Source organism: Aquarana catesbeiana, linkage group LG09, assembly GCF_042186555.1.
Source record: "Aquarana catesbeiana isolate 2022-GZ linkage group LG09, ASM4218655v1, whole genome shotgun sequence".
NCBI classification, from domain to species: Eukaryota; Metazoa; Chordata; class Amphibia; order Anura; family Ranidae; genus Aquarana; species Aquarana catesbeiana.
In genome coordinates, this window is record NC_133332.1 from 197,632,619 (window position 1) to 197,647,251 (window position 14,633).

The following is a 14,633-nucleotide window of genomic DNA, read 5'->3' on the forward strand; positions in this document are numbered from 1 at the left end:
TAAAAAAAAGAGTAAACAGTTGATTGATAATAAATGACTTCGGCCAAACACTAACAATGATTGAATTAAATTTTGTGTTATCGTTCATATTCTCTGTAAAATGGCCAAGAAATCATAAATTCTGCCAGGGTATGTAAACTATATATATATATATATATATATATATATATATATATATATATATATATATATATATATATATATATATATATATATACACACACACACACACACACACATTATATATATTATACATACACATTAAATTTTACCTCTGTGTTCTAATGCTTCATTCTACCCTCTCATGCCATTCAGCTTGTATTACTGTCAATGAGTCAATCAGTAATCTGGTTTTGTTGCCCAAGAGGCCTAGTAACACACTGTACTGCAGAAACACTGCTGCAGACAAGCAGGGGTCCTTCAAGAGTGTGGAATAATGCTTACTAGTTATGCACAACCTAGAAAATACTGTGCAAAGCAATCTCAGACACTGCACACAGAATGTTTCTAATTAAGCAATAACCCCCCTCAATAAAGGCTCATAATTACTCAGGAGTTTGAGAAATCACTGAGTGGGTTGCCACAGCAACATACCATTATAATATTAGTGGTATTGCTGCTGTTTTCAAGCACAGAAATGCAACATAGCAGTCACAGAAAGACTGTAGTGCAGATACAGACTCATAACTGGCATGCTTTCAAAGTAGTAAGGGAAGGTGGGAGGTAATATTTAGGAGCTGGAAAATGATGCAGCTATTATAGGACATCCACAAATGCTGTATAGGAGGGATGGTAGGAAAAGTAGGTACAGTTTTTGTCATTTGTCCCATTTGTGAGCATCTTATCTTATTTTATTTTAAAAGGATACAAGCCTTTGCCCATGTCACTAAAGGGAACCTGCTATCCGGGCTGCATAATAATTCCAGGACAGCAACTATAATCACAGTAGATCTGAATAGGGATGAGCCAAACACCACCCGGTTGGTTCGCACCAGTACTTGCGAACAGGCAAAAAATTTGGACGAACACACCAACACCATTAAAGTCTATGGGACATGAACATGAAAAATCAAAAGTGCTCATTTTAAAGGCTTATATGCAAGTTATTGTCATAAAAAAAGTGTATTGGGACCCAGGTCCTGCCCCAGGGGACATGTATCAATGCAAAAAAAAGTTTTTAAAATGTCAGTTTTTTCAGGAGCAGTGATTTTATTAATGCTTAAAGTGAAACAATAAAAATGAAGGAATATTTAATTTTTATTGTTTCACTTTAAGCAAGAAAATCACTGCTCCTGAAAAATAAGACGTTTCTAAAACTTTTTTTTGCATTAATACATGTCCCCTGGGGCAGGACCCGGGTCCTCAAACACTTTTTATGACAAGAACTTGCATATAAGCCTTTCAAATTAGCACTTTTGGTTTTTCATGTTAGTGTCACATAGACTTTAGCGGGTTCAGCGGCTTTTGAATTTGCCGCGAACACTGCATAATGTTCCTTGTTCGCCGAACGTCCGAACAACCAAAGTTCGGCCCGAACTTATGCTAGGGCCAAACCGTTCGCCCATCCCTAGATCTGAACTGGCTAAAGTATAACTAAAGGCAAAACTTTTTAGTTTTGGATAGAGAGGAGAGCGATAAGAGAACACTGGTCAGGTTTATATTGATGTCTTTGCCCCAGATAGGGAGCCCCGTCCTCTCTTTGTGTCATGTTTACTACGATCACCGAGATTAAAATTAAAGCCCAAATTTTGGATTGTCTCCTGATCAAGAATAGAGGGGCCACTAGTTCTATTGACTGTGGTGACAACCAGGGATTCCTTTACTTTAAAACTTGATGGTTTAAAGGAGGATTTTTCTAGGTTGGAGTATCCAACCTAGGCATTCCAGGTAGCTTACAGCAGAGATTCTTTGGTTTAGGCCAGAGACTGGATTGATCTACTAAAAGCAGATCATCTAAATAGGCTAGGACTTATGCCCTGGGCCGTTAACCTGACTAAGGGAGGTGTCAGGAATTTTGTGAATACACGTGGAGCAGTGGCTAGACCAAATGGCAGAGCCGCAAACTGAAAATGCGATTTTCTACTTCAAAGCGTAGAAATTTCTGATGAGCGGGAAATATCGGCATGTGGAGATATGCATTTTTGATATCGATTGATGCCGAACTCTCCTCCTTGCAAAATGGAGACCACCGATCGGATTGACTCCATGTGAAAGGTTTGAATAAAACCCTGAACACTGTTCCTCTAAGGGAACCTCTGATATCACCTCTTGGGATAAAAGATGATCCAGAGCTAAAAAGAGAGACTTCCTTTCCTTTCCTCTGGAAAACCTAGAGAAACTGAGGAAGCCCCTCCACTGTCCTGACATTGTTCCTGCCAGATTCAGAAATTGCAGAAGCCTTCCCTCCCAAGCGGGGGCACTCCTTCATAAGGAGGCCTTAGCATTTTTGCTTTGCAGGCTACCTGCCCCAAGACCTCTTCTGGCCCTGAGACTGCCCCTGAGGTCTACCTCTTGGTCTTAATGGAAAGGAAAAAAAAAAAAAAAAAAAAAACACACAGCTTATCCGGGTGTTCCCATTCCGAATATATCAGCTTTTTTTTAGCCATGAATGGATAGGAAAAGCGTCCCCAGACGGGGAAAGTTTTAGTGATCCCAAACCAGAGGTGGGGCTCATCACTAGACTGCACTACAGGTAGCAAAAAAAGGTTGAACGAACCAATCTAGTGAGGGAGTGTACCAGCAAACTGTCTTGTGAGATTACTCCCTCCATACTAGGATACTCAGAAGAGGATATATTAGTATCTTCCAGGTCTTTTTGAAGACCATCCTGATCCCCTGCCTCTTGTACCTCAAAATGAGGGTCCTGAGCACTGGATGGGGATCTGCTATGATTGAATCCACTATGGGAAGTGATCATAGCATCAGTTGTTTTCCACTAGAAATTGTAGAAGAAAAAAACCTCCTGTGTGATATAGAGATATATATAGAAGTGTCCAGCGCTGCTGCAACACCAGTCTCCCCTGACAGCTCATTCTAACCGACCACATCGCTCTCAGAGGAGGATGACATTCTTTTGGACATGGATTTAGGTTGTTTGTAAAATAATCAAACCACTACCACTCATAGCCTAACGCACAAAGCAGAGGCACTACCAAAAAAAATGCATACACTGCTAGGCTATAGTCCAGCGATAAAAATGCTGCTATTAATGCCCAGCCTGAAGCAATAGTAATAATATGTCAAAGGAAAAGCCTGTGTCACCAACCTGAAGTAATGCCACCTCTTTGCTCTTGTGTCCCTCCACAGCAGCACACAGTGTGCTTTTTTAAAAACTTCCTCCACGTGTTCCTGGCGTCGGAGAACGCCGACGCTGTTAGGCCCCCCCCCCCCCCGTGCTGTTTCTGGCTCCACCCTCCTTTTCAAAAGGACGGGTTTTCCCGCGCGAGCGGCAGGCTATAGGTTTCACTGGAATCCTGAGCCAGTCCAGCGGGGGGTAAAACAGTCGCCAGGCGGCCACAGCGGTTTTTTTTTTTTTTTTTTTAATTGAATCCGGGCCTTTAATCCCCCTGAGGGGGGAATCCCAGCGCAGGGGCTAACGACAGGAGGACAAGTTACCCCTTCTTACCAGAGGATCTGCTGCTTTGCCAGAGGAGGAGGAGGAGGAGGAAGTTTTCGCTCCTGACACAGTGCTGTTTCCAGCATGAGGCGGTGAGTGCTCAATACAGCCCCCAGTGGTGACACATAGACATGACAACATTATACACTTAAAGGAGACTTTTCATAAAAATTTCAAAATCTCCACTTACCTTTTCCCACCGCAGGGTTATCTGTGGTAAACCATCAGACCCAATCTTCACCCTTCACGGTGGGCTCCGTAAAACATTCAGAAACAGGGAAACCTCGAGGTATCCCACAATCCTGGACCTGCAACAGCACCCTGCCAGTAAAACTTTATTGGCCTTACTACCAAAAGTACTGGATTCCCAGGGTCCACCTCTCTAGAAAGAGAAGCATTCGCAAGCAAAAACCTAGTTTCTTCGGATACGAGGCCCGGGTACCATCAACCTGGCCTAGAAAGACACACTGAATGGATCCGTCGGCATGGCTAGCCCCAGCAAATATTGTTCCAGTAGAGCTCAGCACAGCACATCTTTACTCGTGACCAACACCTTAGACACTGGCGAAAAAAATGAATACTCTAAGTAGTGGGAGGGGTTATATAAGGAGTGCGCTTCTTAATTTAGGGCATGCCAGTGTCCATCACCTAAAGGTGGCCTATAACCCACATAGTAATTACTATGGCTCTGTGTCCCCTGATGTATGAAAAGAAATTGGATTATTGTACTTTCACAGAAAAGGCTATAAAATCATGACTACCTGGGTTACACACCACCTATAGGTGAATGGACACTGGCAGAAAGACAGAAAGTCCTCCCCTATATAACCCCTGCCACAGGAAGTAACAGGAAGCGTTGGTAAACAATGACCCCCCCCCCAATCCAATTTTATTTAAAAAACACGTGGGGGGGGGGGGGGGAGACAACACATTAGCTACGGTCATGTCCTAGGAAACTACTCTGCGACCAAAAGCAGAATTCTCAGCCCCACTTACACCCACCTGGTAAAACCTTGTAAATATAAATAAACGTGCCTGCGCTGAAAAAACAGATATATCCCAATAGCTGGGAGGTGCATATATAGTGTAAAACTATACTACAAAATTTCAATATGGAAAAAAAAAAAAAATGCTAGTAATATATAAATTATGGAATGAATACAATCCTTATATAAAAGTATCCCATAAAGTGCAACATGCAAAAAAACAATATATATATGTGGTTATAAATATTAAATCAAAATCAAGTGTCCACATTTAAAAAGTTCAATTCATTGATATCAACACATAAAGTGCAAGTAAGTGGTGTCCACAAAAAAACAGTGTTCCTCATGCTCCTCCTTAATGGTGGTCACAATCCAGCATGCTTCAGTGCTCTCCTGTGACCCCCCACTTGTGCTTGCGCTCACCTCTGAACGTGTGACACGGTAATTAAACGGTGTCTAAACACGCATTGGAGCCACCCCTTGGGCTCATACAGGGTATGCTGGTATAAACTCCACCAATCTCAGATGTCATCAGATAGTCTCACATACAAGAAAGAAAAAGCTCCATAGTGTGATACAGTAGGGATTTATTTAAAATATATTAAAACTTCCCTCCATAAGGGTACTCACAATATGTAGGTGCGTGAGTGCACCAATCTTTCCAGAGTGTGTTTGTATAAAACAAGCGTTTGTATGGCGTGTGGCGTGTCGTTCCTCATCTACCTCTGTTGCTGACAGCTCCGTCCTACCCCTCCCCAGCTTATCTATATTTGTTTCACCTCACAGAGGCATCGGTCCATCTTTGACTCACAAGACCCCCACATAATTGGTAAAACCTTGTAAATGGTATATACCGAAGAGCGGGTTGCAGCCTTGCAGACCTGAGCCGCTATTGCCTGATGACAAATAGCCGAAGAGGCCCCTCACACTCCTAGTAGAGAGTAAGCCTTCACTTAAAAAAGCAGAGCCTTACCCTTTAAGCCATCGGCTTGTGTAACAAGCATATGAATCAACTGCAATGTGGTCAATTTTGAATTTACTTGACTCCAAGACCCTCAGCCAGGATGAATAATGAATCGGCCTGCCTGACCACTGCAGACATCTTCAAATAACCCTTGACAGCTCAAACCACATCCAAAGTGTGCAGAGCTTTTTCGCCCTGCATACAAGGACTGGTAAAAACTAAGGTATGACGATGCCCTAATTCAAATTAACACTCAAAACCACACATTCGGCAATGGGTGGGGGTAAAACTTAACAGGTAGAACCATATAGGTTACCCCTAAACAAAAAGTATGCATCAACAAATGAGAAACAACTGACCTCTGGGAAAAAAAAAAAACTGCCATTTGCCGAGGCCAAATTCATTTCCACACCTGGTTTGAGGAAAGCTAAAATGCGATCAATCATTTCTGGGGATGGAACTTCCTGGTCTCACACCAGGGCATCCAAGACCTCCAAGTCCTATGATAAATCTTTCTGGACAAAGGCTTCCAGGTCTTCAACAATGTAGATATGACTGCACCAGAGACACCTCAATCCTTCAGCACCTGGGTTTCAATAGGCAGGTCGTTAAACTCAGAAACTGCTACAAAAAGATGCAATACTGGCCCCTGAAACAGGGGGTCAGGGTTGGCCAGAACAGCCCGAGGACACCACCAAGTTCATGATGTTGGTGTACCATCCCCTCCTGGGCCAAGCTGGTGCAACTAAAATAAATCGGCATCTTCTCCTCCCGAATCCTGTGCAGCAAAAGCTGAACTGGTGGATAAATAGGGAGAATTGGTCCCACGATGTTACTAGGGCATCCACCTCCATCACCTGCGGATCCCACATTCTGAACCCAGATGCTAGAAGATCCATATACATTGTGTCCCAATGCTGACAGATTGCACGGAACACCTCGAGATTAAGAGACCACTCCACTGGAACCAACCTCTGGCGACTGAGAAAGTCCGCCTGACAATTCTACATACCTGGGATATGTACTGCAGACAGGGTTGGAAAATGATCCGCTTCCATCTGGGCAGCCTAACTCCTAGTGCCGCCCTGATGGTTGATATATTCCACCGCCATGGCATGGTTTGACTGGAAGTCCCTGTAGCCGACTTGTCTTGTAAATCAGCGCGAGCTGAACAGCCCCCGCAGCTCCAGATGATCCTTGAAAGATGCGATTATATGTCAGAAATGCACCGTATAGTAGGCGATTGTGAAACCTATACCTCTTTAAATAGAGACCCTGTTGTTAACTATAAAAGGGAGCGTGAAGATATCACTAAAATGGGATTTAGACAAGGCATCATTAACAAAAAGAGAAAGTTTTTCAAGCCAAGGCCTTGAAAAGCCAGCAACCTCTCCCCACCCAAGCTCCCCTTCATAACGAAGAGGAAAAAGAATCTTTTTTTTATCCGACTTGGCTGGCCAGGGTCTCCTTTGCCCTAGACTCTGTGCTTTCCCCCTGGATTCAGTCAACTGGGAGTGGCAAAAGAAGTGCCTATATGCGGAAGAACCAGAAACTTGAGTAGCAGACCCTCTGTAAGTTGGACACTTGCCCTTCTTCTTGAGTGGCAAGGAGGAGGAAATCTTTCCATTAAAAAATATCTTTTGGATATATTTATCAAGGTCCTTGCTGAACAGGCATTCCTCATGAAATGTAAACCCCGCTAACAACTTTTCACAGGGTAAATCAGCTAACCAGCTCTTCACCCATAGAACCATGCGCATGCAAATAGACACCAGAGCTAAACAAGAAATTTGCTAAATAGTGTCCTTCAGGGCATCTACCACAAAACACAAGGCCTGGTCACAAGCTCCCACAAGCTCCTGAGTTTCCTCAGGCTTGGAGTCCTCAGAGGTAGATACTACTGCTTGACCTTCCTTAAATTCTGCTCTGACCACTTCCAGCAATCTTTCCTTCTAGGCCTGCCAATGCAACAGCCAATTCATCCTTCGTGAGATTGGTATTGTGGCCACTGCAAGGACCTTAACCTAACACAGTGGCTCAGATGCACCAGTTACTTATGGTCTATCAGGAGATAAGCACAGCAGTGCACCTGCACCCTTCCCAGCTGTGTTCCCCCCTCCTCACTAGCCACCCAGCCTAGAGAACCATCTGGCTGCAAGTGTCCATCCCCAAAAGGTAGTACTGACATGCCCCAGAATTAAGAGTCTGCCCTTTTTGCTGATATGCCAGCAAAACCACCTGCTGCTGCGCTAAAAAGCCCTACAATCTAAAACAGTCTTCATTTAGTAAGATGGCCACTGGTGTCCGCCTCCCCAACATACTTCCAGTCCGCAATCCTCAGGGACACGCGTGTCCACTTAGAGTAATCCCACGCGCGCATCGATTACAGAGGAATACCAAAAACAAACCCTGAGCTCTCTTTGGATCAGGATAAACACTACACAAAAGTGCCAGCAGTGACATAGAACAAGGCCACTCACAGACAGCACAAGGGCTCAGCAGCAACCCAGGACACAGACCACTACCCTGCCCCCAGTGAAATGAGGAAGGACCTCCGGGCAGCCCAAACATGGTTCATATTTAAAGAACCCCCATTGTAAAAAGAATACTCACTTATTTCTTGCTGCAGGATCCTGCCCAAAGGACAGGGACCCAGGACTTCGCCCATCACGACAAGCTGTCACTACAGAGCTCACATTGGGGTCAACTGCCCTGGACCAGTACAGCACCCTACCATAACACCTTGGTCAGTACCAAAGTGCACTGGGTTTTATAAACGCAGGGTGCAGCGCTGAAAAGGTTGCATTACAGGCAATCCCAACCAAAACGTTGGTCTTCATCGCACCATCCATCTTAGCCTCCCAGCAATAAGAAAAGATCCAGCCAACTAATCTCTTGATCCCTGCTGGAATCACTTAAGAAGCTGGTCATACCATACAGAGAGCTGCACTTCAATTACCACCACGTTCAACACACTGGCAAAAAAAAAAAAAATTCAGCACTTCCTGTATGGGAAGAGTTATATAGGGGAGGACTTCCTGTCTGTTTCTGCCAGTGTCCCTTCACCTAGAGGTGGCGCATAAACCAAGTAGTCATGATTTATAGCCTGCTCTGTGTCCTGTGATATATGACAGAGATAAGATTAGAACCTTACTGTGCAAACCATCAATGTGGTTTTCAGAAAATCAGGTCAACCACAGGTCAGATTTGCTTACAGATTTGCTTATTTGTTACAAATTTAAAATTTACATCATCAAACAAATAAAACAGGCCTACGACACTACAGGAAATTGGAATCCATACTATTAGGGGTAATGAATAGGAAACTTAGTGGCATATTTTTAAAGATGCAATTCATAAAGCATACTTTATTTTATTGATTCAATGTCTGTGGTTTTAGTCATAACAGAGGTGTTTTAGCGGTTTCAATTAGATTCAATTTTAACACAGCCTAAAATTTGGTAATAGCGCAGGTGTTCCTAATTGGATAATATTTATAAAGAAGAAGGGAATGTGAAATTCTCACACCAGTGAGGAATAAATCCTTCTTTAGAAGATTTGCCTGCAGTGAATGTCTGGAGTTACCATCACATTAAAAACAGTTAGTTTGGGCCAACCTGGCCCCAAAACCCTGTTTTTCTCAGAAGTTTTTGAACATGAGTACATCAGTTTGGTAATCCCAATAGAAGACTTTTATCATATGCCCACTGAATGAAGGTCATATTTCTGTAAAATTATACACAAAATTATTATGGTTAAATTAAGACCTGCCCACCAATGCAAGAAGTACTGAGCACAGTTGTCAAATTACACTAATGAAGTAGCTACATTTAAGTGTCTGTGCAAGTTAGTCTGTGAACTGGTTATAAGCATAATGTAAATTTACAAACCCTAATGAAGGGTATTAATATTCACCATAGCTTTAGGAAATCTGTAAATCTCCTTAGCAAAGTGCATTATTAGGGTCACCCGCTAGCTGGATGATTTCCAATAGACTAATAATTTACAGCAGGTGTAGCATAGCACACACATAAAAGATGACAAGGTGGACTACAGTGGGCATTTGATGTCATTAACCACAGGATGCTTTTTTCCAATGATACCAAACTGATATGGGATATTATGGCTATTTATTTATTGTATTTCATGCAGTTTATCAGTCACTTACCATCCTTTGCTCTAACATATTGAAAAACAATAATAGATGCATAGAATGTAGAGAAAAGGAGACAAGGTGTGTTCTTCCCCTCTTTTGGGGAAACCAAAAACAAAAAAATGCAAATGCTTGCAATGCTAATTTGTGTGTTTAAGCAAATTTACATCTTTATAATTATAGGCTCTAGAGTTATAATGCCTCACAAATGGGGAAATGGTAACAGGAAGTTTACAATGTAGCTTACCAAGGGTAGTTCTGTTTAGACTCACTAACCAGCAATGATATCCAAAGAGAAACATTAGGCTCAAGAAGAACATCAAAGCGACAAAAAGCAGGAAAAGGACATGAAATTTTGCACGACTATTTGATAGCTCACCCTGTGTAAAAAATAAAATAAAAACATTTCAGCATTCAATTTACATGTACCTACTGTGCATCTCTGCCTGGTAAACGACATCCTATAAAGTATCTAAACTAAAAAGGCAACAATTTTACAGTATCTCTAAAAAGTGAGTAGACCCCTCACAGTAAATATTTTATTATATCTTTTCATGTGACAACACTGAAGAAATGACACTTTGCTACAATATAAAGTAGCGAGTGTACAGCAGTGTAGATCTGCTGTCCTCTCAAAACAACACAGCCATTAATGTCTAAACCGCTGGCAACAAAAGTGAGTACACCCCTAAGTGAAAATGTCCAAATTGGGGCCAATTAGCCTCCCCGATGTCATGTGACTTGTTAGTGTTACAAGGTCTCAGGTGCGAATGGAGAGCAGGTTTGAAATGTGGTGTTAAATCGCTCTCATTCTCTCTTACAGGTCACTGGTTCAAGTTCAACACGACACCTAATGGCAAGGAACTCTCTGAGGATCTGAAAAAAATAATTGTTCCTCTACAGAAAGATGGCCTAGGCTATAAGAAGATTGCCAAGACCCTGAAACGGAGCTGCAGCACGGCGGCCAAGACCATACAGCGGTTTAAGAGGACAGGTCCACTCTGAACAGGCCTCGCCATGGTCGAGCAAAGAAGTTGATTGCACATGCTCAGCGTCATATCCAGAGGTTGTCTTTGGGAAATAGACGTAGGAGTGCTGCCAGCATTGCTGCAGAGGTTGAAGGGGTGAGGGGGGGGGGGTCGTACCGTCAGTGCTCAGACCATACACCGCACACTGCATCAAATTGGTCTGCATGGTTGTCGTCCCAGAAGGAAGCCTCTTCTAAAGAATATGCTCAAGAAAGCCATGCAAACAGTTTGCTGAAGCAGACTAAGGACATGGATTACTGGAACTATGTCTTGTGGTCTGACGAAACCAAGATAAACTTATTTGGTTTAGATGGTGTCAAGCGTGTGTGGTGGCAACCAGGTGAGGAGTACAAAGGCAAGTGTGTCTTGCCTACAGTCAAGCATGTTGGTAGGAGTGTCATGGTCTGGGGCTGCATGAGTGCTGCCGGCACTGGGGAGCTACAGTTCATTGAGGGAACCACGAATGCCAACATGTACTGTGACATGCTGAAACCGAGCATGATCCCCTCCCTTTGGAGACTGGGCCGCAGGGCAGTATTCCAACATTATAATGACCCCAAACACGCCTCCAAAACAACCACTGCCTTGCTAAAGAAGCTGAGGGAAAAGGTGATGGACTGGCCAAGCACATCTCCAGACCTAAACCCTATCGAGCATCTGTGGAGGATCCTCAAACAGAAGGTGGAGGAGCACAAGGTCTCTAACATCCACCAGCTCCGTGAGGTCATCATGGAGAAGTGGAAGAGGACTCCAGTGGCAACCTGTGAAGATCTGGTGAACTCCATGCCCAAGAGGGTTAAGGCAGTGCTGGAAAAGAATGGTGGCCACACAAAATATTGACACTTTGGGCCCAATTTGGATATTTTCACTTAGGGGTGTACTCACTTTTGTTGCCAGCGGTTTAGACATTAATGGCTGTGTGTTGCTGTTTTGAGGGAACAGCAAATCTACACTGTTATACAAGCTGTACACTCACTACTTTATATTATAGCAAAAATGCGAGGGGTGTACTCACATTTGTGATATACTGCATCTTACCAGTCCATAGATTTGTATGATATAAAGCTTTTAATTGGCGAACAGTTTTATTACCTGGTTCAGATTTTTTATTATAAAATGACAAATGGACAAAAAAAAAAAAAAAAGTGAAAAAAGTGCAGTTTGATAAATGTGCAAAGTATTTTGCATTATTAATACTACTTCAAACATATTCAAGAAATCATTTTCTTTCACACATCCTGAGTACAGGGACCTCAAAATATGTGTATTATTGATGCATGTCAACAGTGTAGTTATATTAGATTTCTAAATATTAGGCATTTTCAAGTACAAAAAATTTAAGTAGAACTGCGCTGGCCTTTGTGCGATAAATGCAGATAAAAGCAATGCAACAGTTTCTGTTTACAAACTGACAGCTTATTGAATCAATGCTACTATAGGACACTGAAAGGAGAGTGCAGGTAATGGCGAATTCTTTAGGGAGTAGCAGGATGACGCAGGGTAGTATTTTTCAGCAGGTTTCCTCAGGATTGACACAGATTTTAAAAGTCAGTTGAAATATCCAGGGCTCAGGAGCTTTAAAAATGGAGTGGCTTGTCTAGTGGCCAGACAGCAACACACAAGAGAATTCCAGCTTAGGCACATGCAACAATGTTTTCGACAGCTACTCTCATCTACTGGTTTCAGAGATCTACCGCCCCCTTCCTCAGGATGAGAGCTGTCAGCATGTCTGAGACATGGACAGATGTCCAAAATCAGTAGATAAGAGAAGCCGTCAGACACATTTTTGCATGCACATGCTCTGAAACTCTGTTGGATGTCACTGCTGCCTGGCAAACCCCTCTATCCTTTAATACTTGGGTTTCAACAGCCATGCCATTAAAGCCAGAGACTGAGAAGCAGGATGGAACAGAAGGCCTTAAGCAGCAGATTTAGTTTGTTGGGAAGAGCCCAAGAGTTGTTTCCTAGAAGTCTTAGTATGTCTATGTTCAAAGTTCTTCTGCAATTTTTTGCCATTTCCTCTCTTGCTTTATTTTCTTGAGCATAGGAAGGAGGCTAGAGCTAGAGGATCCAAAGTTCTGGTAACAAACAGGAGGTAATTTGTTGTTGAATCTGGAGGCCAGGATGTCCATATCTGGAATCCCTGATTTTTGGCATATCAGGTCAAAGACCTCTAGAAGAGCCCATTCCCCTTGATCCAAGTATGGCGGATGAGATTTTAGTCACCCTTGGACCCCATTCATGTAAACTGATACATTTTGCGGGAGAGCTTGTGCCTTTGATAAACAGACTTGCTGGCTGGATCATTAGATGAAAATAGAAGAAAGCCTAAAAAGGAAACTAACACAGCCATCACAACTAATAATTGGATGCAATATAATAATCGCTTACTTTTGGGGGTTTAATACTGCTTTATTGGCTGATGCAGGCCATTTCCGTGGCATTGCTTGACTGCACCTTGATAGGGTGTCTCTTCAGAAAGGGGGGGGGGGAGCCAATGCTGCAAGGGCCAACCTGATTGCTCTGAGCTCCAAGATGTTGATTGGGAGCTTGGCTAAGGGATTGAAATACTCCTAACCTGCCTGAGAGACTTGTGTTTGTTGTGATAACTTCCCCACTGTTTAAAGCTGTCTCGTGGCAGTACTAGAACAACCTCTCTCTGGAAGAAGAGGTGGTTCAGGGCATTCTGCAAATCTAACTGTCCTTTGGCAGTTTTTGTTTGATTTAAAAGAAGAAAGCAGCGAGGCAATAGATATTTTTTAACTCTATTTTGTACCCCTTCGATTCCACAGGTTTGGGACCCAGAGAAGCAAACTAACAGACCTCCCCCCACTCTTAGGAGTGAGGGAACCTCTTCATTGTAAGGAGGGCTGTTGGTGGGCCAAGGCTTGTGCCAAAAAGGAAGGGCTGAACTTGGTTTTGAAGCTGAGGCCTGGTAAGAGCGGACAGATGCTCTCCTTTTAGAGGCGTTAGGGGCTCCTGATGAGGGTGCCCTTGGGACCTTGCTCTGTGAAAGTAAAACATTCCCACCTGTGACCCCTTTGATTAACTGATCAAGTACTTCACCAAACAGTTGTCTTCATTGAAAAGGCATACATGTGAAGCACATTTGGCAAGTAGCTTCAGATTAGAGCCATTCAGGAAAATTTGCCTCTATGTTCTAGGACACCCACACTGAAAAGCACAGCAGAAGGCAATTTCTTGAATTGCTCTGTAACAATGCGATCCTGAAATACAGGGTCATGTTGGTTGTTCCTGGTCATAGCCCAGTTAGCTGCAGTTTGACATACTGAAATTGAGCTGGTTGCAGGGCTGGGCCTAAAAGATCAGAGAGCCTTTAGAAGCATTTCAAATTTTCTATCTGCAGAATCTTTTAAAGAAGGAAAATCAATTCAATAGAAACAGTGATATGTTTGATAAAGACAAAGATGACAGGATCAACTACAGGAATAGCCCACTTTTTTGAAAACTCTTTATCCACTTGACAGATTTCAGCAAAGATTTCAGGGGGGAGTGAAAATTCTCTCAGGACATGCAGTCTATGACGATTGGGTCACTCCTATCTGTTCATGAACAGGGGATGTTTTGCAGGATTTTGCAGGCCTCTGTTTATCCCAAGGAGATGAAGAAGAGTAAAGATGCACAATGTCAATGATTTTGTAGACAATGAGCTTTTCAACGTTCTCAAGCATGTTACGTGAAGCTCCCTCTTCAATATAGTGTCATTCTGGGGAAGAAAAATCTTTTGCAGATGCCTCCAATACTGCATTAATATCCTCTCCATTCCTTTCTATGTCTGCACCCTCTAGGACTGGCATCAGACTCCGTTTGTAAAACAGAAGTAAGAGAAGAGGCGTAGCTCTTAGGGGCTCTGGACAAAATTGGC

At 43.0% G+C, this 14,633-nt stretch overlaps 1 protein-coding gene across 1 annotated transcript in view; it reads right to left on the reverse strand.

The window, feature by feature from the left end:
* ZDHHC15 (zDHHC palmitoyltransferase 15) overlaps positions 1–14,633 on the reverse strand; it is a 105,624-nt gene that overhangs the window by 40,690 nt on the left and 50,301 nt on the right. The window contains exon 8 of the mRNA XM_073599500.1: positions 9,967–10,099. Within this exon, the coding sequence (XP_073455601.1) occupies positions 9,967–10,099 (133 nt within the window). The remainder of the gene's footprint in view (positions 1–9,966; positions 10,100–14,633) is intronic.